The 27,276-nt window shown below is 48.5% G+C and overlaps 1 protein-coding gene across 1 annotated transcript in view; it reads right to left on the bottom strand.

Annotated features, from left to right (window-relative positions):
• The window catches only part of HUWE1 (HECT, UBA and WWE domain containing E3 ubiquitin protein ligase 1), a 1,034,695-nt gene that overhangs the window by 557,240 nt on the left and 450,179 nt on the right, over positions 1-27,276 (bottom strand). The window contains 4 exon segments of the mRNA XM_030194273.1: positions 21,308-21,430; positions 21,628-21,855; positions 21,971-22,205; positions 22,352-22,474. Of these exon segments, the coding sequence (XP_030050133.1) occupies positions 21,308-21,430; positions 21,628-21,855; positions 21,971-22,205; positions 22,352-22,474 (709 nt within the window).

Below are 27,276 nucleotides of genomic sequence, written 5' to 3'. Positions count from 1 at the left end.
CGACACAACCTTCCGATGTCTCGGCCCCGATGCAGAGGGTCGATGCCTTGATGCACTCGATGCAGTCGCGGCCGAGGGCGGAGGTCTTGACGCTGCCGACGTCGATGCACTCGATACTCCTGGTGCCGATGCCGACGAAGAGCCCGAGAACAAAACGTTCCACTGGGCCAATCTCGCTACCTGAGTCCTTTTCTGTAAAAGGGCGCAAAGACTACAGGCCTGCGGGTGGTGCCCAGCCCCCAGACACTGAAGACACGACGCGTGCCTGTCAGTGAGCGAGATTACCCGGGCGCACTTCTTGAAGCCGCTGGGAGACTTCGATGACATGGGCGGAAAAATCACGCCGGCGAAATCAAAACTCGTAATTGCGGTAAGGCACCAAAAAAGAGGGGAAGAAAAAAATTCGACCCGAGGCCTCAAAAGGGCCTACCCCGAAAACGAAAAGAAACTTAACGGGGCAAAAACTGAAAATACCGGAAGGGGAAAAAGACCAAAAAGGCCTTCTTCCGAAATCCTTTTCCCTTTTTTTTTTTTTAGCGAAAAAGCCAAAAAGGCGCGCGAGGTCGACTTAAGGGGCGCGAACGGCGTAACACGACCGTACCGAGTGCGGACAAAAGAAGACTGACAAACACGAGCCGGTTCGGGCGGGAAGACGGCCGCACACGCGCATCGGCGCGCGAGGACTAGCAAAGGACTTTGCTAGAAAAGTGTTCCGATTGGAGGGGCTGCCGTGGACGTCACCCATCAGTGAGAACAAGCAGCCTGCTTGTCCTCGGAGAAAAAATGTTTTATTGCGTATTGTGAAAGTTGATAAATAAATCCTAATAAATTTAAAAAAGAAAAATACACACAGGAGGAAATGCATCTAGACAGAGACAGCTCACAAACTGACTGCTAACTTAGCCAGGTGTCATTAGAAGCTGCCAGCAACATCTTTTTCGTAAGCATCATTAAACTTTGTCAATTCTAGCCTTGCCTTTTGGCCATACAAATTTAGAGTATGAGATGTGGAATTTTCCTTACCATCAAGTACATTTTCATTAGCTCTTACCACATTTAGCACTGACATAGCAAAGATTAAGCAAGTCGATGGCTCTAGTAGAACAGCTCTCTCTTCCTAACAGTTGCTAGTATGAGCCCTTTACCAGCAAAGGCAAGACTGATCCAGAAGGTCTATTTTCTTTACAATTAGCTCGCTCACCTCTATACACTGGTAGCTCAAGGTGAAGAGGGAACCAAATCTGATGGGGCCAAGAAAGCGCAATGAGAATCATGGTTCCACAGTCTTGCTTGAGTTTCAGCAAAGTCTTCCCTACTAGAGGTATGGGAGGATACGCATATAGAAGTTCTGTTCCTCAATGTAGGAGAAAGGCATCTGACGCTAATCTGTCATGGGCCTGTAGCCCGGAACAGAACTGAGAGACCTTGTGATTGATCTGAGTGGCAAAAAGATCCACCGAGGGGGTGCCCCATGCTCAGAAGATCTTGTGGATTACTCCCATGTTCAGTGACCGCTCATGAGGTTGCACTATCCTGCTCAGTCTGTCGACCAGCCTGTTTACGCCTGCCAGATAAGTGGCTTGTAGAAACATGCCGTGACGGCGAGCTCAAAGCCACATCTGGACGGCTTCCAGACACAGAGGGCGAGATCCGGTGGCCCCCTGCTTGTTGGTGTAATACATAGCAACCTGTCTGTCTGAATTAAAATGATTTGGTTTGATAGCCGATCTCTGAAAGCATTTAGAGCGTTCCAAATCGCTCGCAGTTCCAGGAGGTTGATCTGAAGATCTTTTTCCTGAAAAGACCAAGCCCCTTGAGCGTGATGCCCATCTACATGAGCGCTCCACCCTGGGAGAGATGCATCCGTCGTCAGCACTTTTTGTGACTGAGGAATTTGGAATGGACGTCCCAAGGTCAAATTGGATCGAATCATCCACCACTGAAGGGAATTCCGAAAGTCAGCGGGCAGCTGGATTACATCCTCTAGATCCCCCGCAGCTTGAGACCACTGGGATGCTAGGATCCATTGAGCTGATCTCATATGTAGACGTGCCATGGAATTACATGAACTGTGGAGGCCATGTGCCCCAGAAGTCTCAACATCTGCCGAACCGTGAGACACTCGACCCACCAGGTACAGGACGTTGTCTGCCCTTGCTTAGGGAAGATAAGCTCGAGCTGTCTTTGTGTTCAACAGAGCCCCAATGAATTCCAACTTCTGTACTGGGGTGAGATGGGACTTGGAGTAATTGATCACAAAACCCTGTAGCTCTAGCACCTGAATAGTCATTCGCATGGACTGTAGAGCACCTGCTTCTGAGGTGCTCTTCACCAGCCCGTCGTCGAGATAAGGGAACACATGCACTCCAGTCTGAGTACAGACGCTGCTACTACCGACAGACACTTTGTAAAGACTCTGGGCGCAGACGCCAGACTAAAAGACAATACACAGTACTGAAAGTGCTGAGTTCCTAGCTGAAACTGAAGTATCGAGAACTGTGTGTAAGCATCCTTTAAGTCCAGAGAGCATAGCCAATCGTTCTCCTGAATCATGGGAAGAAGGGTGCCCAGGGAAACCATCCTGAACTTTTCTCGAACCAGAAATTTGTTCAGGCCCCTTAGGTCTAGGATGGGACGCATCGTCTCTGTCTTCTTCTGAAAAAGGCAGTACCTGGAATAGAATCCCAGCCCTTCTTCCCCTGATGGAATGGATTCGACCGCTTAAGCCTTTAGAAGGGCAGAGAGTTCCTCTGCAAGTACCTGTTTGTGCTGGAAGCTGTAACAATGAGCTCCCGGTGGGCAATTTGGAGGTTTGGATTCCAGATTGAGGGTGTATCCTAACCGGACTATTTGAAGAACCCACCGGTCGGAGGTTATGAGAGGCCACCTTTGGTGAAAACAATATCAGCCTCCCCCTGACCGGCAAGTTGTCCGGTATGGACACTTTTATTGAGACTATGCTTAACTGGAGCCAGTCAAAAGCCCGTCCCTTGCTTTTGCTGGGGAGCAGCATGGGCCTTAGACGCTGGAGCTGAGCCTGGGCAGGCTGCTGAGAAGCAGGAGTGTACCTATGCCTAGGATAGAAATAGGGAGCACTCCTCTTCCCCCCAAAATACCTCCTAGATGAGAAGGCAGTCGCAGAAGGCGCCCGATGGGAGAGAGAATCCATAGCATCATTATGCTTCTTGATCTGATCAACAAGATCCTCTACTTTTTCACCAAAAAGTTTGTCCCCCCAGCAAGGAACATCCACCATTCGCTGCTGGACAGAATGATCCAGGTCAGAGACACGCAGCCATGAGAGTCTGTGCATCACTATACCCTGAGCAGTGATCCCGGATGCTACATCAAAAGTGTCAAATGTACCCCTGGCCAGGAACTTTCGACACACCTTCTGCTGCCTGACCACCTGGCAAAAAGGCTCAGCCAGCTCCGTAGGTAGTGCATCAACCAAGCTCGACAGTTGCCATATCGAATCCCACAAGTGCATGCTCATGAAGAGCTGGTATGACTGAATCTTGGCGGCGAGCATAGCGGCCTGATACGTCTTCCACCCAAAAGACTCAAGAGTCCTAGCTTCTCTGCCTGGGGGCGCCGAAGCATAGTCTCTAGAACTCCTGGCTCTCTTGAGGGCGGAGTCCATCACCATGGAATTGTGGGGTAACTGAGACCTCATCAATCCAGGTTCACCGTGGATCAGATACTGGGATTCAGCTTTCTTCGGGACCACAGAGCCAGACAGAGGGGCCAACCAGTTTCGCATAAGGACTTCCTTCCATACCTTATGCAGAGGAACTGTCACGGCCTCTTTAGGTGGAGAAGAATAATCCAGGACCTCGAGCATTTCAGTCCTAGGCTCATCCTCAACCTCCATAGGGAAGGGAATAGCCGCAGCCATTTCACGGACAAAAGAGGAAAAAGGCAGACTCTCCGGTGGAGAAAGTCTCCTCTGTGGCGGAGGGGAAGGATCAGAAGGAATCCCAAAGAACTCATCAGAAGAAAAGTACCTGGGATCTTCCTCTGATTCCCACAAACGCTCTTGCTCAGTGTCGGATAAAACCTGTGTTAAGGTACTTCGACACTGAACCTGCCTCGAGAACGAGGAACGATGTCCTCTATGACGATGTTGAAAGGTCAACGCCCAGTCCGACTGCAGCGAAGCTCCCTCCACCGACGTCAAAGGAGAGTCGACCTGGGTGGCAGCCAACTCCGCAGGCGGCACCAGAGTCGGGGACCTCACCGCAGGAGAAGGGACAGACACTGCTGCAGCAGACGGTACAGAAGGCGCAAGCACCCCCGACACTGAAGCTGACTGTCGTAGCAGTCTCTCCAGGAGTTCTGGAAACAAGGCCCGGATGCACTTGTCGAGAGCCGCCATCGGAGAAGGCTGTGGGGTCGGTGGGACAAGCTGTGTCAGAATCCGTGGAGGCTCGGGAGCAGGTACCGGGCTGCCAGGAGACCGACGCATCGGCGCCTCCTGTATCGAGGGGGAGCGATCTTCTCAGCGCAGACGCTTCTCGGGTGCCGACTCGACGTCCCAGAGCTCCCAGTACCGTGTGTCAGAGAACGATGACGGTGCTTCTTCACCTTCGCTCGACACCCGGCATCGAGACTCTTCAGTATCGATGAGGAGGACGTGGAATCCTCAAGTCTCCTCGGGGCCGAGACAGACTGTCGGTCCCGGGGGCCTGCATAACAGGAGGCCTCGAGGCAGGTGGAGACCCACTCGATGCCTCACTGCTCCCAGCACGAGTTGGTTTCTCAGCAGCCATTACCTCTCTTACCGACGTAGATGCTCCTGTCGATGTCGACGCCACCGACCTCAGTACCGAAGTCGATGTCAACGTCGAAGGACTGGACCGAGTCCCAAAAAGCTTTTCTTGTTGGGCTTCTCGAGATTCTTGGGTCCGTTTCTTCATACGAAGACACAGACTACAAGCGGCTGGGCTATGGTCGGGCCCACGGCACTGGATACACCAGGCGTGAGTATCGGTACCTGAGATGGTCCGGTTGCACCGAGTACAACTTTTGAAGCTGCTGGGTGTCTTCGATGACTTGGAAGGAAAAACGGCTTCAACGAAATCAAAAGATGCAATTGTGCCTACTAAAAGAAAAAAGGGCACAAAAGAAAGGGAATGCCGGCCGCGTCGAAAAAGAAAGTAAACTTTAAAAGGGGCTAAACTAAGAGTTAGCTATGGGAGTTTTTTTTTTTTTTAAAGAAAAATAGAATTCAAGTTGTCAGACTTTTCCTGGGCCTTACAAGGAGCACAGAAAAAACTGAGGAGGCACGCTCTCGCGACGGCCAGGAAGTCGTCCATGCTTGCGTGGTGTGTGCTGCACGTGAGCCAGAAGACTGACAAAACTTTTTAATTTTGCTGGTGAAAATTTGCCATTTCCTGGGCCGACGCGGACATCGACCCACATGTGAGAACAAGCAGCCTGCTTGTCCTCGGAGAACCTATGTTTGCTGCTAACACGGTACCCATTTACTTATTAAATGTAAACGGATTAAATCATCCAGTCAAACGTAGAAAGATATTACAGTTTTTCAGGAGGAAGAAAGCTGACATCTTCCTGCAAGAAACACACTTAAACAGTTAGATGCCAAGTAGATTAAAAATTCCTTCTTCTCTCCAGCTATTAGAAAGAAAAGGGGGTTTAATCAATATTAGGGCTGTACATTTAATGCATTAAAAATATTAACACACTTTAATGGGACATGTCTCACCCTCATCCTGCACTGCTGAATTTAACTCCCCACTGTACAAAAATTTTCTGTAGTTTCTCTCACCCACTGGAGCACTAAAGGCATGCCGCTTCTCACCTGCTCCAAGCCTGTCTGTAGCATTCTGCCTCCTCTAACAGAACTTCTTGTTTCCAGTTAGGATGCTACAGAAAGGCTTGGAGAGCAGCAGCATGCATTCAACCTGCAGGTAGGAGGTACTGGGAGAAAGGAGAGAGAAAGATGCAGACGTGGGGGGGGGGGGGGGGGGATGCCGGCAGAGAGAGGGAGAGATGTGGACTGCAGCAAGGAAGGGGGGAGTGAATGCAGAAACAGGTGCCAGGTGAATGAAAAAGAGAGAGAGAGAGAGAGAGAGAGAGAGAGAGATATGTGGACCACGTGAGGTGTGGGGGGGAGGGTTCAGGAGTGCAGGAAGAGGTGCAGGGAGGAAGAGATGCAGACTGGGGGTGGTTGCTTGAGAGAGATAGATGCTGGAAATAGGAAACAGAAAAAAAAAAAACAAAGAAGGGAAGGACATATTGACAGTGGAGGGAAGAGAGGTGGTGCCCCCCGGGAGAGGAGGACAAGGGGAGAGAAGAAATGGAAACTAGATAGATGCGAGAAAGAGAAAGAAAAAGAAAAATGTATATAGGACAAAGTGACAGAAGAGAAAAACAAGAAATAGTGAATAGACAGGAGGTTCTAGAAAGAGTTCAGAGCACAGAACTGTGCTGCTAGCAGATACAGGGAACAAGATGATTAGAAAGATAAAAATCACCAGACAACAAAGGTAAGATAAATGATTTTATTTTTAAATTGGTAACTGAAACATGTCAACTTTGAGAATTTACATCTGCTATCTATATATTGCACTGTACAGGAGAAAATGTGAGGTCTCTTAACTCTCTTTTGGACCTCAAGAAATTTAAAGGTGTTTTATGGTACCCTGGTGTGGATGAAGATTTTCTACGGCACTCAATCTTCACGCAGTGTGAGGTTCCCTTAAGCTGTGTACCGGACTGCAATTTTCAAATTTGAAGTACTAACTAACTTGGCTGTGAGTTTCGGGAACATGGAGTTTTGATTTTCAATGAACTTCAAGATCTTTCCGGCAGCAGAGGAGTATATTGTGAAGAATTACAACAACATACGGACATCTCATATTGACATAATTGCAGCGGGGAGCGGGTGCAGTTTTGAAATGTTGTTTGAGATTATACTGTGAAATAAAGGTGGTATGTTTTTTAACAGTGGGTGAATGTAAAGTTATATATTGTTACATACAAGAATTAGTCATTAGATTTTTTATGTTTAATGATGTTTTGACTATATATTGAATACTCAGCCCTGTTAAGGATAAATTTTAATGGTGAGACAATCCAACTAGAATTGATACACACAAAACTGCAGGCTACCAAAGAGGAAGGAGGCATGAATCTACCTAGTTTTTATGAATATCATAAAACCTTTATATTATGACAAGGGATGATGAGGTGTACTCCTGATAAGATCGTCCAGATACTGCCTTGGTTAGCACCGGAACAAGAAATGGTTGCACCCATTCACCATTCTTAAGAAAATATGTGGACCACATAAACTTAACCTATCTGCTACCAACATGGCAGGTTCTCTCCACAATAGACCAATCATATCAAATACCGCTCAATGATACCGTACATGCACTATTGTGGAACAATCTTTGATACTTAACAACTAAATTATTCTTTGGAAAGAATGGACTAAAAAAGACGTCCTTTGTATTCAGATGTGACGATTAACAGCCACCTAATGTCTTTCCCTGAACTGCAGGAAATATATGACTTCAAGTTCAATGCATGCTACAAATAGACGCAGCTAAGACATTCTCAAACATGTTATGATTGAAAATAAGAAGGCTGATATGCCTGTGGCTTTTATTTTCTTTGCTCATAAGTCTATAAAATGTGACACGAACTTCCAACTGGTAAATATTCTTTGAGACAAACTATCTCAAAGGTCTTTACGCAATATGGTCACCTAACTGAAAGCAGAAATAATGGATGTATCATAGTTCTATTTTTAGAGAAGACAACTGCAATGTACACAATCAGCATCACTTACATAATCGCTATACTTCATTGCTCATAGATCAATATGGACACCAGCGAGATTAGACTCTGTATATTCTAGTAACTGCTGGACTTGTCATATGCAGCCTGGCACTATTGATCATTTATTGTCTGAATATCCACCAACACATTCTTATTGGACCAGAATATGGTCTTACATTCAGGCTATCCTCAATGCCAACATTCCTTTATCTTACAATACTGCTATATTTAACATCCTTCTGATGATCTCAGGGAAGAAAGATGGTGAAATACAACTCCTGCATATATTTACAGCAATTGCTATTCAACAGATTATGATGAATCTTAAGAACTTGAATATGCTTAATGCTCAAATTTTGGTGGAATTCAGTTCTTTTAATATAAAAATATGAGTAAGGCCATGGACCTTTCTAAACGTAACCATAAATTTAAAATGTGGTCATCCATTGAGTTATATTGCTAAACATACTGATAGGCTGTATTAAATTATGTTCTCAACGTATGCCTAAAGCATCAGGATACAAATGAGCGTACTTCATAACTGCTGTTGATACTATTAATCTTTGTTCCTTCTGCTAATATGTCCGATATGTATGACACCATGAGATTCATTTGATTGTGCCACATGTATTCCTTGTGTTTTGTTTACCTTGTTGAACCTGTTTCTATTTGTACTCCACTTTAAAATATGGTAAGTATTGGCCATAAAAAAAAAAGAAAAGAAAATGTCTGGCTGTTGCACTGGACTGTGTTGGCGAAACGTGGGATTGGGGTGACACGTCTGGGGGGCTTGCCCTAAAGTGAAGGCCCTTTGGTATGCTGCTATACAGGTTCTTGAGCAGATTATTCATGAGGTTTATCCTGTTAAGACAAAGTACTGTTTATTACACTTTAAGCCCTTTGGGGTGAAAATGGAAGCTCACAAGCTAGCAACCAGTGTTTTTACGGTGGCAACCCTGCTTGCCAACTATAGATATAGTGCTCCGCAAGCTGGACTATATATATCAGATGAGTGGAGTAGAGGAGTGGCCTAGTGGTTAGAGCACCAGTCTTGAACTCCAGAGGTGGCTGGTTCAAATCCCACTGCTGCTCCTTGTGATCTTGGGCAAGTCACTTAACCCTCCTTTGTCTCAGGTACAAACTTAGATTGTGAGTACACCTGGGACAGAGAAATATCCAATGTACCTGAATGTAACTCACCTTGAGCTACTACTGAAAAAAGTGTAAGCAAAATATAAATAAATCAACGACAATTGACATTGATCAAGAAAGTGTTACTTTTCATAAAATATGGTATATTTGTTGTCATAATTGCGTTCGGGTGCTACAATTGCACCTCCATGCGCTGAACATTTGACCCTTTTGGCTGGCTCTGGTCTTTATGTTGCATGTTTTTGGAGTTGCTGAATCAATGAGATTGTCTGTTGCTTTACTGGACCTTGACTGCTTTCGGGTGGGGGGGGGGGGGGGGGAGGAGCGGATGGGATGGGGTGTTGGATGATATAGTTATGTTTTGTAACAGTTCCGTCATTTCAATAAAGTGGTTTAAATCTTTTTTTTTTTTTTTTAATATCTGGGAGTGGATCATAGAACTCTAAGGCATACACGGAACTCTAGGGCATAGCCGAACTGTAGAACTTCCAGAACCCACTGGTCCAATGCTATCTGGGCCCATCTCTGGTGATACAGCTGTAATTGTCCCCTGATGGGTATAACCAGAGAATGAGCCCCCAACCCTTCACTAGGCGAAACGGGAGGCATTGGAAACCCCCTGTCCTTCCTACCAAATGTCATGTCGGCCACCCCAAAAGGAGTGAAAGGACTCCTCTCAAGGCTGAAAAATTACCTTATTGAGCAGCCGAGGGCCTACCTAGGTAGTACCTATGAGTGTCTTGAAAATAATCTCTGGAGGAAGTTTGAGTCCCTGCAAGATATATATCCTCTGGGAGTCTCAGCATTTGGGATACTACAAGGTCTTTAACTTCTCCAAATCCTCACCAAACAGCAATTTTTCATGAAAAGGCAACTGACTGAGGGAGACCTTGGACACTAAGTTCACTGCCCAATTCATAAGCCAAAGAAAACACATATCCACAACTGTCAGGGCCATGCACTTTGCCGAAGCTCAGATTATCTCCATTCCAGAACGCTTAGGTCTTTCAACCAAAATAGTCTGGTTGTCCCAATATTTAGGGAAATAGTCCGCTCACAGGACAAATCCCTCCTCTCAGTATCCGTCTCCACCACAGCCAACTCCAGGCTCCGCCCTTCCTGCCTCGCCTCACCCTATGCTTGGAATAAACTTCCTGAGCCCATTCGCCAAGCCCCCTCCCTGCCCATCTTCAAATCCTTGCTCAAAGCCCACCTCTTCAATGTAGCCTTCGGCACCTAACCTTTATACCTTTATTCAGGAAATCTAGACTGCCCCAATTTGACTGACTGTACATTTGTCCTTTAGATTGTAAGCTCCTTGAGCAGGGACTGTCCTTCTCTGTTAAACTGTACAGCGCTGCGTAACCCTAGTAGCGCTTTAGAAATGTTAAGTAGAAGTAGTAGTTTATGAGAATACCAGGCATTGTGTATTTTCTAAGGCCCTAAGCTCTGGAATAAGCTTCTTGAAATAAGCTGCCTGAACATCTAAAAATGCATCATCACTTGATCGCTTTAAAGTATGACCTCAAAACTTGTTTGCAAATGCCTTTGGGCTAGACTTCTAATCCCCTCCTCTGCAAATGAGGGAAGCAGGTTCACCTTATTTATTTGTTGCATTTGTATCCCATATTTTCCCACCTTTTTGAAGGTTCAATGAGGCTTACAGTATGCCGCAGTGGCGATCGCCATATCCGGAATGGTGGTTGGGAGGTGGGGATAAGTGCTGGGCAGACTTATACGGTCTATGCCAGAGCCGGTGGTGGGAGGTGGGGCTGGTGGTTGGGAGGCGGGGATAGTGCTGGGCAGACATACGGTCTGTGCCAGAGCTGGTGGTGGGAGGCGGGGCGGGTGGTTGGGGGGCAGGGATAGTGCTGGGCAGACTTATACGTTCTGTGCCCTGAAAAAGACAGGTACAAATCAAGGTAAGGTACACACAAAAAATGGCACATGTGAGTTTATCTTGTTGGGCAGACTGGATGGACCGTACAGGTCTTTTTCTGCCGTCATCTACTATGTTACTATTAAGTACATAGATGGTAGAGTAAATTATAGATTAAATTAGATAATCAGTTCATTTTGGCGTGAGAAATAAGGTGGTAGTGTGTTTACGTTCGTTAGTGATAGAGTTACTGAAGCAGACAGGTATAGAGAGTTCGGTTTTGTCTACTTCTGGAAGAATTTCGTTGTCTGGTATTTAGGATGGGTCATTGTGGTATGCCTTTTTGAACAGGTTGGCTTTAAGTAATTTTTGGAAGATTGTTAGGTCGTGTGTTGTTTTTATGGCATTTGGTAATGCATTCCATAGTTGCGTGCTAATGTAGGAAAAGCTGGATGCATATGTTGATTTATACTTAAGTCCTTTGCAACTGGGGTAGTGGAGATTCAGGAATGTGCGTGCTGACCTTTTTGTGTTCCTGGTTGGTAAGTCTATGAGGTCTGACATATATACCGGGGCCTCGCCGTGAATGATTTTATAGACCAGGGTACAGATTTTGAACGCAATTCGTTCTTTTAGTGGGAGTCAGTGCAGTTTTTCTCTTAGGGGTTTGGCGCTTTCATATTTCGCTTTCCCAAATATGAGTCTGGCTGCTGTGTTTTGGGCAGTTTGGAGTTTCTTAATGATTTGTTCTTTGCAACTGGCGTAGATGGCATTACAGTAATCTCGGTGGCTTAGTACCATTGATTGTACCAGGCTGCGGAATATTTCTCTTGGGAAGAAAGGTTTTACTCTTGAGTTTCCACACTGAATGGAACATTTTTCTTTGTTGTACTTTTCGCGTGGATTTCTAGTGTGAGGTTTCGGGTTTGTTCGTATTATATTGTGAAGAGAGGATGAGACATTGTGTTTTTTCTGCGTTGAGCTTTAGTTGGAATGCATCCACCCATGAGTTCATTATTTGGAGGCTGTGTTTGATTTCATTTGTGATTTCAGTTAGGTCATGTTTGAATGGGATGTAGACCGTGACATCGTATGCGTAGATGTAAGGATTAAGGCCTTGGTTGGATAGCGATTTGGCAAGTGGTGTCATCATCAGATTGTAAAGGGTTGGTGAGAGCGGCGATCCCTGGGGTACTCCACATTCAGGTTTCCATGGTGATGAGATATTCGAATTAGCTAACACTTGGTATGTCCTTGCGGTTAGGAAGCCATTGATCCATCTCAGTACGCTTCCTCCAATCCCGAAGTATTCTAGGATGTTCAATAGTATTTTATGGCTAACCATGTCGAATGCGCTAGATATGTCGAATTGTAAGAGAAGTACACTGTTGCCAGTTGCAATTATTTGTTTGAATTTTGTTAGGAGAGTGGTTAGTACTGTTTTGGTGCTGTGGCTGGATCGAAATCCTGATTGTGATTCGTGCAGTATTGAAAATTTGTTTAAGTAGTCGGTAAGTTGCTTGGTTACCATGCTTTCCATTAGTTTTACTGCCAGAGGGATGGATGCTACCAGGCGGTAGTTGGTTATGTCATTTGCTTTTTTCTTTGAGTCTTTGGGTATTGGGGTGAGTAATATATTTCCTTTATCCTTAGGGAAGAGTCCATGTTGTTGCATGTAGTTTAGGTATGATGTGAGGTCTATTACGAAGCGTCGAGGGGCGGATTTTATTAGGTTGTTGAGACATATGTCCAGTTTGTAGTGAGATTTGGCGAGCCTGTTGATTGCTTGGGTGACGGTTTCGTCGGTTAGTAGGTTGAAGTTTGTCCAGATTCGGTCTGCTGGATATTCATTGGTGGTTGGGTCCAGACAGTTAAAGCGAATGCTACATACCTGTAGAAGGTATTCTCCGAGGACAGCAGGCTGATTGTTCTCACTGATGGGTGACGTCCACGGCAGCCCCTCCAATCGGAATCTTCACTAGCAAAGTCCTTTGCTAGTCCTCGCGCGGCCGTCTTCCCGCCCGAAACCGGCTCGAGCCGGCCAGTCTCATATGTAGCAACACAAAGACAAGGGAAGACACAACTCCAAAGGGGAGGTGGGCGGGTTTGTGAGAACAATCAGCCTGCTGTCCTCGGAGAATACCTTCTACAGGTATGTAGCATTCGCTTTCTCCGAGGACAAGCAGGCTGCTTGTTCTCACTGATGGGGTATCCCTAGCCCCCAGGCTCACTCAAAACAACAACCATGGTCAATTGGGCCTCGCAACGGCGAGGACATAACTGAGATTGACCTAAAAAATTTACCAACTAACTGAGAGTGCAGCCTGGAACAGAACAAACAGGGCCCTCGGGGGGTGGAGTTGGATCCTAAAGCCCAAACAGGTTCTGAAGCACTGACTGCCCGAACCGACTGTCGCGTCGGGTATCCTGCTGCAGGCAGTAATGAGATGTGAATGTGTGGACAGATGACCACGTCGCAGCTTTGCAAATTTCTTCAATAGAGGCTGACTTCAAGTGGGCTACCGACGCAGCCATGGCTCTAACATTATGAGCCGTGACATGACCCTCAAGAGCCAGCCCCGCCTGGGCGTAAGTGAAGGAAATGCAATCTGCTAGCCAATTGGATATGGTGCGTTTCCCCACAGCCACTCCCCTCCTATTGGGATCAAAAGAAACAAACAATTGGGCGGACTGTCTGTTGGGTTGTGTCCGCTCCAGGTAGAAGGCCAATGCTCTCTTGCAGTCCAATGTGTGCAGCTGACGTTCAGCAGGGCAGGAATGAGGACGGGGAAAGAATGTTGGCAAGACAATTGACTGGTTCAGATGGAACTCCGACACGACCTTTGGCAAGAACTTAGGGTGAGTGCGGAGGACTATTCTGTTATGATGAAACTTGGTGTACGGGGCCTGGGCTACCAGGGCCTGAAGCTCACTGACTCTACGAGCTGAAGTAACTGCCACCAAGAAAATGACCTTCCAGGTCAAGTACTTCAGATGGCAGGAGTTCAGTGGCTCAAAAGGAGGTTTCATCAGCTGGGTGAGAACGACATTGAGATCCCATGACACTGTAGGAGGCTTGACAGGGGGCTTTGACAAAAGCAAACCTCTCATGAAGCGAACAACTAAAGGCTGCCCTGAGATCGGCTTACCTTCCACACGGTAATGGTATGCACTGATTGCACTAAGGTGAACCCTTACAGAGTTGGTCTTGAGACCGGACTCAGACAAGTGCAGAAGGTATTCAAGCAGGGTCTGTGTAGGACAAGAGCGAGGATCTAGGGCCTTGCTGTCACACCAGACGGCAAACCTCCTCCATAGAAAAAAGTAACTCCTCTTAGTGGAATCTTTTCTGGAAGCAAGCAAGATACGGGAGACACCCTCTGACAGACCCAAAGAGGCAAAGTCTATGCTCTCAACATCCAGGCCGTGAGAGCCAGGGACCGGAGGCCGGGATGCAGAAGAGCCCCTTCGTCCTGCGTGATGAGGGTCGGAAAACACTCCAATCTCCACGGTTCTTCGGAGGATAACTCCAGAAGAAGAGGGAACCAGATCTGACGCGGCCAAAAAGGAGCAATCAGAATCATGGTGCCTCGGTCTTGCTTGAGTTTCAACAAAGTCTTCCCCACCAGAGGAATGGGAGGATAAGCATACAGCAGACCCTCCCCCCAATCCAGGAGGAAGGCATCCGATGCCAGTCTGCCGTGGGCCTGAAGCCTGGAACAGAACTGAGGGACTTTGTGGTTGGCTCGAGATGCGAAGAGATCCACCAAGGGGGTGCCCCACGCTTGGAAGATCTGGCGCACCACTCGGGAGTTGAGCGACCACTCGTGAGGTTGCATAATCCTGCTCAGTCTGTCGGCCAGACTGTTGTTTACGCCTGCCAGGTATGTGGCTTGGAGCACCATGCCGTGACGGCGAGCCCAGAGCCACATGCTGACGGCTTCCTGACACAGGGGGCGAGATCCGGTGCCCCCCTGCTTGTTGACGTAGTACATGGCAACCTGGTTGTCTGTCTGAATTTGGATAATTTGGTGGGACAGCCGATCTCTGAAAGCCTTCAGAGCGTTCCAGATTGCTCGCAACTCCAGAAGATTGATCTGTAGATCGCGTTCCTGGAGGGACCAGCTTCCTTGGGTGTGAAGCCCATCGACATGAGCTCCCCATCCCAGGAGAGACGCATCCGTGGTCAGCACTTTTTGTGGCTGAGGAATTTGGAAAGGACGTCCCAGAGTCAAATTGGACCAAATCGTCCACCAGTACAGGGATTCGAGAAAACTCGTGGACAGGTGGATCACGTCTTCTAGATCCCCAGCAGCCTGAAACCACTGGGAAGCTAGGGTCCATTGAGCAGATCTCATGTGAAGGCGGGCCATGGGAGTCACATGAACTGTGGAGGCCATGTGGCCCAGCAATCTCAACATCTGCCGAGCTGTGATCTGCTGGGACGCTCGCACCCGCGAGACGAGGGACAACAAGTTGTTGGCTCTCGCCTCTGGGAGATAGGGGCGAGCCGTCCGAGAATCCAGCAGAGCTCCTATGAATGCGAGTCTCTGCGCCGGGAGAAGATGGGACTTTGGGTAATTTATCACAAACCCCAGTAGCTCCAAGAGGCGAATAGTCATCTGCATGGACTGCAGGGCTCCTGCCTCGGACGTGTTCTTCACCAGCCAATCGTCGAGATATGGGAACACGTGCACCCCCAGCCTGCGAAGTGTTGCTGCTACTACAGCCAAGCACTTTGTGAACACCCTGGGCGCAGAGGCGAGCCCAAAGGGTAGCACACAGTACTGGAAGTGACGTGTGCCCAGCTGAAATCGCAGATACTGTCTGTGAGCTGGCAGTATCGGGATGTGTGTGTAGGCATCCTTCAAGTCCAGAGAGCATAGCCAATCGTTTTCCTGAATCATGGGAAGGAGGGTGCCCAGGGAAAGCATCCTGAACTTTTCTTTGACCAGATATTTGTTCAGGGCCCTTAGGTCTAGGATGGGACGCATCCCCCCTGTTCTCTTTTCCACAAGGAAGTACCTGGAATAGAATCCCAGCCCTTCTTGCCCGGATGGCACGGGCTCGACCGCATTGGCGCTGAGAAGGGCGGAGAGTTCCTCTGCAAGTACCTGCTTGTGCTGGAAGCTGTAAGACTGAGCTCCCGGTGGGCAATTTGGAGGTTTTGAGGCCAAATTGAGGGTGTATCCTTGCCGGACTATTTGGAGAACCCACTGATCGGAGGTTATGAGAGGCCACCTTTGGTGAAAAGCTTTCAACCTCCCTCCGACTGGTAGGTCGCCCGGCACTGACACTTGGATGTCGGCTATGCTCTGCTGGAGCCAGTCAAAAGCTCGTCCCTTGCTTTTGCTGGGGAGCCGAGGGGCCTTGCTGAGTCGCACGCAGCTGACGAGAGCGAGCGCGCTGAGGCTCAGCCTGGGCCGCAGGCTGTCGAGAAGGAGGATTGTACCTACGCTTGCCAGAAGAGTAGGGAACAGTCTTCCTTCCCCCAAAAAATCGTCTACCTGTAGAGGTAGAAGCTGAAGGCTGCCTGCGGGAGAATTTGTCGAATGCGGTGTCCCGCTGGTGGAGCTGCTCTACCACCTGTTCGACTTTCTCTCCAAAAATGTTATCCGCACGGCAAGGCGAGTCCGCAATCCGCTGCTGGATTCTATTCTCCAGGTCGGAGGCACGCAGCCATGAGAGCCTGCGCATCACCACACCTTGAGCAGCGGCCCTGGACGCAACATCAAAGGTGTCATACACCCCTCTGGCCAGGAATTTTCTGCACGCCTTCAGCTGCCTGACCACCTCCTGAAAAGGCTTGGCTTGCTCAGGGGGGAGAGCATCAACCAAGCCCGCCAACTGCCGCACATTGTTCCGCATGTGTATGCTCGTGTAGAGCTGGTAAGACTGAATTTTGGCCACGAGCATAGAAGAATGGTAGGCCTTCCTCCCAAAGGAGTCTAAGGTTCTAGAGTCCTTGCACGGGGGCGCCGAAGGATGCTCCCTAGAACTCTTAGCCTTCTTTAGGGCCAGATCCACAACTCCAGAATCATGAGGCAACTGAGTGCGCATCAGATCTGGGTCCCCATGGATCCGGTACTGGGACTCGATCTTCTTGGGGATGTGGGGATTAGTTAAAGGCTTGGTCCAGTTCGCCAGCAATGTCTTTTTGAGGACATGGTGCAGGGGAACAGTGGACGCTTCCTTAGGTGGAGAAGGATAGTCCAGGAGCTCAAACATTTCAGCCCTGGGCTCGTCCTCCACAACCACCGGGAAGGGGATGGCCGTAGACATCTCCCGGACAAAGGAAGCGAAAGACAGACTCTCAGGAGGGGAAAGCTGTCTTTCAGGAGAGGGAGTGGGATCGGAAGGAAGACCCTCAGACTCCTCGTCAGAGAAATATCTGGGGTCTTCTTCCTCTTCCCACGAGGCCTCACCCTCGATGTCAGACACAAGTTCACGGACCTGTGTCTGCAACCGTGCCCGACTCGACTCCGTGGAGCCACGTCCACGATGGGGGCGTCGAGAGGTAGACTCCCTCGCCCGCATCGGCGAAGCTCCCTCCGCTGACGTAGTCAGGGAGCCTTCCTGGGAGGTGACGGCAGCCGGCACCGCACGCGGTACCGACACCGGAGACCTCACCTCGGGCGATGGGCCAGCCGGCGCCACGCTCGACGGTACCGGAGGCGCAAGCACCGCCGGTACCGGAGGGGTAGTGCGCAACAGCTCTCCCAGGATCTCTGGGAGAACGGCCCGGAGGCTCTCGTTCAGAGCGGCTGCAGAGAAAGGCATGGAAGTCGATGCAGGCGTCGACGTCAGAACCTGTTCCGGGCGTGGAGGCTGTTCCGGGCTGTCCAAAGTGGAGCGCATCGACACCTCCTGAACAGAGGGTGAGCGGTCCTCTCGGTGCCGATGCCTGCTGGGTGCCGACTCCCTCGGCGACCCAGAGCTCTCGGTACCGACACGGGAAGGGGACCGGTGACGATGCTTCTTCGACTTCTTGGAACGAAGCATGTCACCGGAGCTTCCCGGTACCGACGAGGAGGACGTAGAATCCAGCCGTCGCTTCCTCGGGGCCGAGGCCGAAGGAGGTCGGTCTCGGGGGGGCTGTACCGCAGGAGCCCTCAGGGTAGGGGGAGACCCAGGCGAAGGCTCACCGCCACCAGCAGGGGAATGGACAGCCCTCACCTGCACTCCAGACGATGCACCACCGTCCGACGACATCAGCAGACGAGGTCCTGGTACCACCGACGTCGATGCAGCTATCCGATGTCTCGGCGCCGATGCAGAGGGCCGATGCACTCGATGCACTGGCGGCCGAGGATGAAGCTCTGGACGCTGAAGACGTCGATGCACTCGATACCCCCGGTGCCGATGCCGACGAAGAGCCCGAGAACAAAACGTTCCACTGGGCCAATCTCGCTACCTGAGTCCGCCTTTGCAAAAGGGAACACAGACTACAGGCCTGAGGGCGGTGCTCGGCCCCCAGACACTGAAGACACGACGCGTGCCTGTCAGTGAGCGAGATTACCCGGGCGCACTGGGTGCACTTCTTGAAGCCGCTGGAAGGCTTCGATGTCATGGGCGGAAAAATCACGCCGGCGAAATCAAAGGCCGAAATGGCGAAAATGAGCACCAAAACTTTGAGGGAGAAAAATCTCGACCGAGGCCGAAAAGAGGCCTACCCCGACGACGAAAGAAAACTTACCGGGGCAAAATCTGAAAAATACGGGAAGGGGCAAACGAAACCCGAGAGGGCTTCCGGAGCACTTCCCAAACAGTTTTTGAGGATTTTCCGAAGAAAAAACACGTCGAAAAAGGACGCGCGAGGTCGACTTTCCGGGGCTCGACACGGCGAAAACACGACCGTACCGAGTGCGGACGAAAGAAGACTGGCCGGCTCGAGCCGGTTTCGGGCGGGAAGACGGCCGCGCGGGCGCGCGAGGACTAGCAAAGGACTTTGCTAGTGAAGATTCCGATTGGAGGGGCTGCCGTGGACGTCACCCATCAGTGAGAACAAGCAGCCTGCTTGTCCTCGGAGAATGAATTTTTCGTGGTCGGTGGTGTTAAGTGGTAACGTGGACTGTAGTTTTATAATTTTCTCATTGACGTGTTTAGCCAGGCTGTCTGCTGATGGGGTGTCCATGTTGGTTGTGGTAACCGGTGTGGTGTCAAGTAGTTTGTTCACTAGTTGGAAAAGTTTATGTGTATCTTTGCAGTCTGGCCCTATTTTGGATTTGTAGTATGACCTTTTGGTTTGTTTTATTGTATATTTGTATTTTCCTTGCATTTGTTTCCATGCGTCAAGTGTATATTCATCTTTTATTTTTTTTTCTCGCTCGTTCAAGTCTTCTTACTTGTGTTTTTAATTCTTTCAGTTCTTCGTTAAATCACGGTATCGAGATGTGTCTTCCTGAGGTTCTTATTTGTAATGGTGCAATTTTGTCTAATATGCTCCTGCATCTGTTGTCCCAGTTTAGGAGGTAGTGTTTGGAGTCTGTTTGTGTTATCCATTCGTTATTGTAAATCTGTTGCCAGAATGTTACAGGGTCAATTTTGCCTCTCGTGGTATAGGTTGTGTGTTCTTGCTTGTGGTGTGAGCCTTTTTTTCCCCATTGTAGGGATAGGTTTAGTTTATGGTGGCCTGACCATGGTATGTCTGTCCATTTTGTATCTGTTAGCATTAGGTTTAGGTCTGAGGATAGTTTGTGTGTGATGAGGTCGAGTGTTTGTCCTTAAATATGGGTTGCTTGCATTTTAGGCCAGTTGAGGTTCCATAATTGGAAGAAATCCTTGCATTCACATGCATTGTTTGCATTAGAGTCTTCTAGGTGTAGGTTTATGTCCCCTATTATAAGTAGGTTTGAGTTAGATACACAGATATTCAATATGAAATCCATGGTGTGGTTGGTATTCTTGCCAGTTACCTGGTGGTCTATAAAACAAGACAACATTTAGGTGGTCGAGCAACGTGGTACGGTTGATTCTAATTGAGGCGATTTCAAGTTGTGGTGTTATAGACTCGGCAGTTGTTGTTACAGTGAAGTGGGATCTATAGATTAGTGCAATGCCTCCTCCTCTTTTTCCTTTTCTTGTCCAGTGAGTGATTTTGTAGCCTGGGGGGCATAGATCTAAGATTATGGGGTCTTCATGATTGTGGATCCAGGTTTCGCTGATGAATAGTAGATCGAGGTTGTCTGCCGTGATCCAGTCTGTTATTATTATTGTTTTGTTGACTAATGATCTGGCGTTTATATATCCCACATGAATTGTTTAGTAAGGATCAGCTGGGTTCAAGATTGTGTTGATTTTCGTTAGTTGTCTATTTTCCTGTGGTGTGGGTTTGTTGTTTCCTTTCTTTCCTTTGTATTGATTTTGTTCGCATATGGTGGTTCTTCCATTCTTTTGGTTGTTCTTGTTACGGTGATGTGTATTGTATCTGGGAAGTCTGTTGAGCTTGTATATTGTGGGTATGTTATTGGTGTCCATGAGGGGGGTAGTTAGTGAGTGGTGAATTAGGAATAGTGAGTAAATAATTAGGAGCAGTTTGGTGGTGTTCATTTTGGTATTATTTCGTTTTGGGTTGTTGGATGGTCGGGTATGTTGGTTATGGGTGCATGAGAGTGTTTTGTTGTAGTTGGATCTAACAGTTTTATTTTTAATTTTTTTTTATTTTTTAGATTCGGTGCTAGCTCAGTTTTCTTAGAACTTGGTTTCAGGATAGGTACTTATCTCATTTAAAGAAATTGTTCGATCAGTAGGATATGAACCTCAGTTAAAGTCAGCAAATTGTTCAAACAGTAGGATAGGTACCTCATTTAAAGTCAGTAAATTGTACAAACAGTAGGACAGGTACCTCAGTTAAAGACAGAGCAAAAGTCGATTCATTCGTCGGTTTCTGTTTCTTTTGCCGGCGGTCATAGGCTGCTCTCGTCTAGCAACTTATGTATTCAACACCACCTCCTCCCAAACTTTTCCTTAAGATTTTGGAACTCCTCCCTTCTAATCATGTTCGCCTAGTTCTATTATTAGTTTGTAAGCAGCCCAGATGGCTTGTTGCTGCACTGAACCATAAGCCAAGAAAGCTAATTCCTGAATTTAGAAGTTGGCTGAGCAGATGCCACTACAACTGTATCATATTAGCAGGAACGATGTGTACTGGTCCAAAAGGAACTTTACGGCCTTTCTTGCTGCAAAAGTTCTGCAATGAGACTAGATTCAGAATTGATACCACCAAGACGTGCAGCACATCCAGCAGAAAAATGACAATTCTTCCTTTGTGTTATGCCACTGGGATGTAACATTCCCCTACAACCAGCATTTGATGTCGACTACTGAATCAACAAATCTCATATCTCTACTGGGATCACTGCAGGGTAGCTACTGGCTAAACAAGAGAATAGAGAAGTTGTTCCCTGAACACAGGAGGCAGAGTGGTGTTATAGCTAGGATTATGAAACACACATGCACACTTACCCGCACAGTCCCTCCCATTAGGGGTGGAGGGTGTGTCAACAGGTACTCTGTGGCCTGCTCCATGGTACTTGTGTTCAACAGCGCCTCCATGGCATGCTCTCTTGTGAAGCCCATATCCATCAGCTGTAGAGCAGAAAAGGTAACAACACATTAGGGGGCACTATCTGAAAATGGAACCAACTGGGATCCAGGTGCTACTTTGTTGCTTTAAGTCAGTGGAGGCATTCCCACTATAAGCAACCCAGTCCTTGGTTCCCTATTGCTACTACCTCCTTCCTTACCCTAAAAATGTTCCTTTAAACCTTAATTTACACTCCCACCTGCTGCAGTTGTTGCTGGTTCACTTGAGGCTCCCTGCGCGCACCACTCTCTTCCTGCCCAGTCTCCTCCTCCCGGCTACCCTCCTTTTCTTTACTCAGTCGCTCTCGAATGACAGGCTCTCCACGTAGTATATGGCATAGGATAGCAAGCATGGACTCTGCCATGCGTCCCCCATACACTTTCAGAGGTTTTCGGTTCCACAGATTCTTGATGCAGGTGAACGCTGCCTATGAATGTTAGATGCACAAAGGAGGCTGAGAATCAATGCTTTTTTAATGTACATCTCCATACTATTACAACGTGAATAGGCTGTGCCCACTCTATGCTACAAGGTTCGCTCACCTTTTGTGTCACTACCAAGAAACGCAGGGCACTGAACTGAGGGTAGTTTTGCCCACTGGGCAGCTTAGCTGGCAGAGAGTGGGGAGACTCCAGCACTGTGGTTGGGTTCACCATCTTTTCCACTAACATAAGCCAGGCATCCAGGAACTCCCCCGTCCCATCTGGAAGCTCTGTATGCTCCAGCCCCTCAGAAATAGGGACTTTACCCCCCATTGAAAGTGCCCAGTTGAATGTCCTAGGGGAGGAAAGAAAGTATATTAAGTGCACAGAACTATCTTATGCAAAAATAATGAACAAAGAAGGAGCAGTGAAGAAAAGCAACAAGTGTTAAGGCAAGAAAAAGATTCTAGCACCACATTCAACTAGAAGAGAGAGACTTACTCAAATAATGCATTGTGGCCACCAGAGCACAGGAACTTCTGTAGCATCAGGTGATAGGGGTACTTCCTCTCATCAAAGAGCATAGGCGAAGTGAAGCCCACTGAGCAAATGAAGAATGTCAGCCTGGGGGAAAAAACAAGATTCAACTAATTGACACAAAGCACTAATGTCACCTTAATACCATGACAAAAAGGAATGGTTCTCAATTACAAGACAAGCAAAGAAAACAGTAAAAATGCAATGGATATACAAAAAAAAAATATTTGCACCATAAAGTTGTATAAAAGCTCAAAAGCAATAAGTCAGCCAATCTTAATCAGCCTTTACAAAGAGATGACCTTAGTTTGTGTAAAGCATCAAACCTTACGAACACACCAGGGTTGGCTCATTCTATGGACCAGGTGAGGCTCTGGTCCAGGGTGCCAGCGCTAAAGGGTGCCAAATGCCCAAGCCCATGACATCACCCGGCTCATAAACATTACAAATAAGCTGTTTTCTTACCAGCATCAGTCCTGACTAGCATTAAAGGAGGAGGCGCGAACGCCTTCCCTCAGTGCTTTTCTTCTCTCATTTCATCCTCTTCACCTCCTGCCGCTGGACGCTGATTGACACTGCCTCTGCTGACTCCTCACAGGCCCTCCCCCTCTCGCAGCAGATGACAGGTGCATGGAGCACCTTGGAACAGCCCTCGCCCACCCCCTTCACCCTCCAAGGAGGTTTAATGACAGGAGCCGGCATGATCCTATCTGGTCCATTATCTGGGCTGAAGACAGTGGGTGGAGCTTGCCGCCATATTGGCCAGAAGAAAACAATTGCTATCAACAGGGCTCAACAAACCCCAGGCGCCAGGTTGCCATGGTGACTGAAAAATCAGACCCAACACCCAGGTGCTACCAGCAGCCCAGAACAAGGCAGCTTAGTTGGCACTGCAGAAAGAATAGCAACGGGTTCTGCTTCTTACCTCCCAATACAGAACCTCTGAAATGCTCATATACAGGCATCTCTCTCTCTCCTCCCACCCGAGCCCAGGTCCACCCTAGAGATAGTGGTAGCAAAGAAGAGATTATTCATCTTCGGCAGCTCAGTGCTGAAAGTAAAATTTGAACTGCATGATTCAAATTTTACTTTCAGTACTGAGCAGCAGCAGATGATGCTGCTGACAAGCATGTACTCCCCCCCCCCCACTGCCTGTATGGTAGAGGGAAGAGCAGTGGGTGTTATGTTCGGGGGGGGGGGGGGGGGGGGGGGGGAAATCAGTGATAAGGTTACCAGATGCCTGATTTTAAAGTAAAATAAAGTCTCCCACTAAAGCATTTGCTGTGTGAATGTGCAGGCAGAGATCAGGAAGCAAATGCACATGCTAAAGGCACTATTACATCCGCATCCCTCCGTGTGCACAGCCTTTATGTTAGCAAGGGGAAGTTAAGGTCGAAGGAGGGAGTAAGAACACTACAGTACCTTCAGTGCATGCATCTGCTGTGATCATGGCTCTGCCTGCTGCACTTTTATTACTGCACACCCAGTCCCTGTAAAAGTGCCAACTGCACCCACAAGATTGTGGATTATAAGGCAGGGGCTAAGGGGGGGGGGGGGGAAGAGAGAGATGATAAATACTAGAGAGTGGAGAAGAAAAAGGGGGCAGTTGCACAATGGGAAAAGAAGAAAGATAAGGCAGATGCAGGAGACAGCAGAAGGGGAAACAGAATACTGAATGGGAAGGGGAAAGAGTGGAAGAGAGAGAAAGTGCTGGATGGAGGAGAAAGAGCTCCAGCTGGACAAGAAGTGGAGAGGAGATGCATGCCCAAGAGGAAACAGCGTGGGGCCTTGGAATTCAGAACAGCTGTTGGGTAGCGTGTAAAGCAGGGATTATGTGAGTGAAGTGGGAATGCAGAGAGTGGCGACTTATAATTGACTAGGAAGGGAAAATGTAAACAGAGGCGGGCTGGGAAGGGTAACAGAGTGGAAAATAAATAATAGGTAAACAAGGGGTAAAAAGAAAATTTAAGGCTGGGAGCGAAAATATGGTGGTAACATATGAAGAGATGGGCAGGGGGACTAAAATAAAAGATGGGAACGGGTGAAGCATAGTACAAGATGAAGTAGAGAAATAGAATGTAGGGAAAGGTAAATGGTTAACTCGGAATGAGAAGAGATGGCGGGAAGATGTGGATAATGAAATGGGGTGATTAGAGATGGAGAATCAGTGCGGGGATGACTGAACCCATGAGTAGATAGAGAGGGTACAGAAAAAGAGGTAGAGTGAGAAGAGAGAAATTAATAAAATAATATAAAAAGAGAAAGATCAATGTCCAGATGTAAGAGAGGACAGGAGAGAAAAAAGGGACAGTGGACCCCGCATAAAGGAGTTAAAATCAACCAAAAAAGAAAAACAACAGACCAGGACCAAGGTAATTAGAAGAACAATAGCTAGATAGCAAAGGTTAAAAAAAAACAACGCATTTTATTTTCACTTTGGTATTTGGAATATGGCATCTATTATCTCCAAGATCCTTTTACTCAGCTGCAGTAAGTGCTAGTGCATGCTTACCACAGCTTAAAAGGTTTATGGAGTGGAGGAGTAGTCTAGTGGTTAGTGCAGTGGACTTTGATCCTGGGGAACTGAGTTCGATTCCCACTGTAGCTCCTTGTGACTCTGGGCAAGTCACTTAACCCTCCATTGCCCCTGATACAAAATAAGTACATGAATATATGTAAACCACTTTGAATGTAGTTGCAAAAACCTCAGAAAGGCGGTATATCAAGTCCCATTTCCCTTATCGAGGGACACGCTCAGATGTCCTGCAAGTTCCCAATCAGCATGTACAACCCATGCACTAAAAAATATTTAAAATTTTTCCATGGAGAGGATGGTCTGGGGTGGAAAGTGGACATTTCTACACTAATCAGTTAGCGTTGCTACATTACTGTGACTTACAAATATGCATAAATAAATCTGGCTGCTCCAAGTTTGGCTCCTAGATCCCAAGAAAATGTATCAAGACCTGGCTATTGCTACTGAAAACAACAAGAAACCTGCAAATAGGTGGGAAAATGTGGGATACAAATGTAACAAATAAATAAATACTGTTTTGCATTCTCTCTGTTAGGAGGGTATCGGGGGCGGGGGATGTAAGGGGAGTTGGGGTGGGGGGGGGGGGGGGGTCGGGGAGTTTTCAAGGGGTCTGTGAAGGGGGGAGGGTTATATTCAAAATGCTCCAGAGCTTGCTTTATTTGCAGTGCTGTATTATGGATTTCAGTGCTGCGCTATATGCCATCATTTTTCCTTATAGTGACAAAGATATTTCTATATAAAAATAAAAAATAAAGGCATATAGCGCAGCACTGAAACCCACAATTCAGCATTACAAATAAAGCAGGCTCTGGAGTATTGACAAATACATCCTAAATAATAATTTGCACCTCCGTCTGGATGCCTGGGTTCGTAACACAGTTCCCATTGGTCTGCCCTGGGGATGACGTCACAGGGCGGACCAATGGGAAATGAGAGGGGAGGGAAGCCAGCACCAGCCACCAGAGATGAGTACAGAATCGGGCCCCCGAGTTCCATGACCCCCTACCTCCCTCCCTCCACTCCCATCCGAGTTCCACGGCCCCCCTCTCCTCCGAGTTCCACCGGCCCAAGTTCCATGCCCCTCTACCTCCCTCCCTCCTTCAACTGCCATCCGAGTTCCACGCTCCTCCTCTCCTCCCAGTTCCACCGCCCCGTGCCTCCCTCCCTCTCTCTCTGTGGCCTCCGAGTGCAAGCAGGACATGTGCGGCAGCCCCTCCCCTTTGTAAGTGCCAGCTGTTCTTTAAAACATTTTACCCCCTGGTCCGCCGGCAACAGTGAAGTGCAGCAGGTACAGCATGGCGCTTCAGACTGCCTTCGCTTTCGCTTCCGTTTCAGCTGTGCCTGCCAGGTGTTCTTTAAAACTTTTTACCTCCTGGTCCACCGGCAACAGTGAAGTGGAGCAGGCACAGCATGGCGTTTCAGACTGCCTTTGCTTTCGCTTCTGTTTCACCTGTGCCTCTGGTCCCGCCCTTCTGCAAACAGGAAATGAGGGCGGGACCAGAGGCAGAGCTGAAACAGAAGCAAAAGCGAAGGCAGTCTGAAGCGCCGTGTCTGCTCCACTTCACTGTTGTCGGCAAACCATGAGGTAAAAAGATTTACAGAACAGCCGGCACTTACAAATGGGAGGGGCAGCCGTACACGTCCTGCTTCCACTGGGAGGCCACAAAGAGGAAGGGGAGTGGGTGCATGGAACTCGGAGGGCAGGGGACGAGAGGGGGGGGAGGAGGAGCTGGAACTCGAGGGGGGGGGGGGGAGGGGGACCTGGAACGACCGGGAGGGGGGCCTGAAACGTGGAGGACAGGGAGGGAGAGAGGTAGGGGGCATGGAACTCCGAGGAGAAGGAGGCTCAAACTCGGAGGACAGAGGGGGATGGACGCACAGGGGTGTGGAACTCCAAAGACAGGGGTTCAGGGAATTCCAGGGGGGGGGGGTTGGGGGAGGGAGCAGCCAATGCAGGTCGGCCTGCGACTGAAACAGAGAGAGAGTGAGAGAGAGGGAGGGAGGGAGGCGCGGGGGCATGGAACTCCGAAGATGGGGGCATGGAACTCCCAGGGGAGGGAGCGGCCAACACAGGTCCAGCTGCCACTGACAGAGAGGGAGGGAGGTGTGGGGTGTAGAACTCCTAAGACAGGGTTGCATGCAACTCGCGGGGGTGGGGAGGAGGGAAGGGACCGGCCAACGCAGGTCGGGCTGCCACTGATAGAGAGAGAGAGGGGGGGAGACAGGCACGGGGGTGTGGAACTCCAAACACAGGGGGGCATGGAAATCGCAGGGGAGGGGGGAGCGGCCAACACAGGTCGGACTGCCAGAGAGAGAGAGCGAAAGAGAGAGCGGAGGATGGAGGGGGCCTGGA

Source organism: Microcaecilia unicolor, chromosome 2 (assembly GCF_901765095.1).
Source record: "Microcaecilia unicolor chromosome 2, aMicUni1.1, whole genome shotgun sequence".
Classification (NCBI taxonomy): Eukaryota; Metazoa; Chordata; class Amphibia; order Gymnophiona; family Siphonopidae; genus Microcaecilia; species Microcaecilia unicolor.
This window is presented reverse-complemented; position numbering and strand designations above follow the sequence as displayed.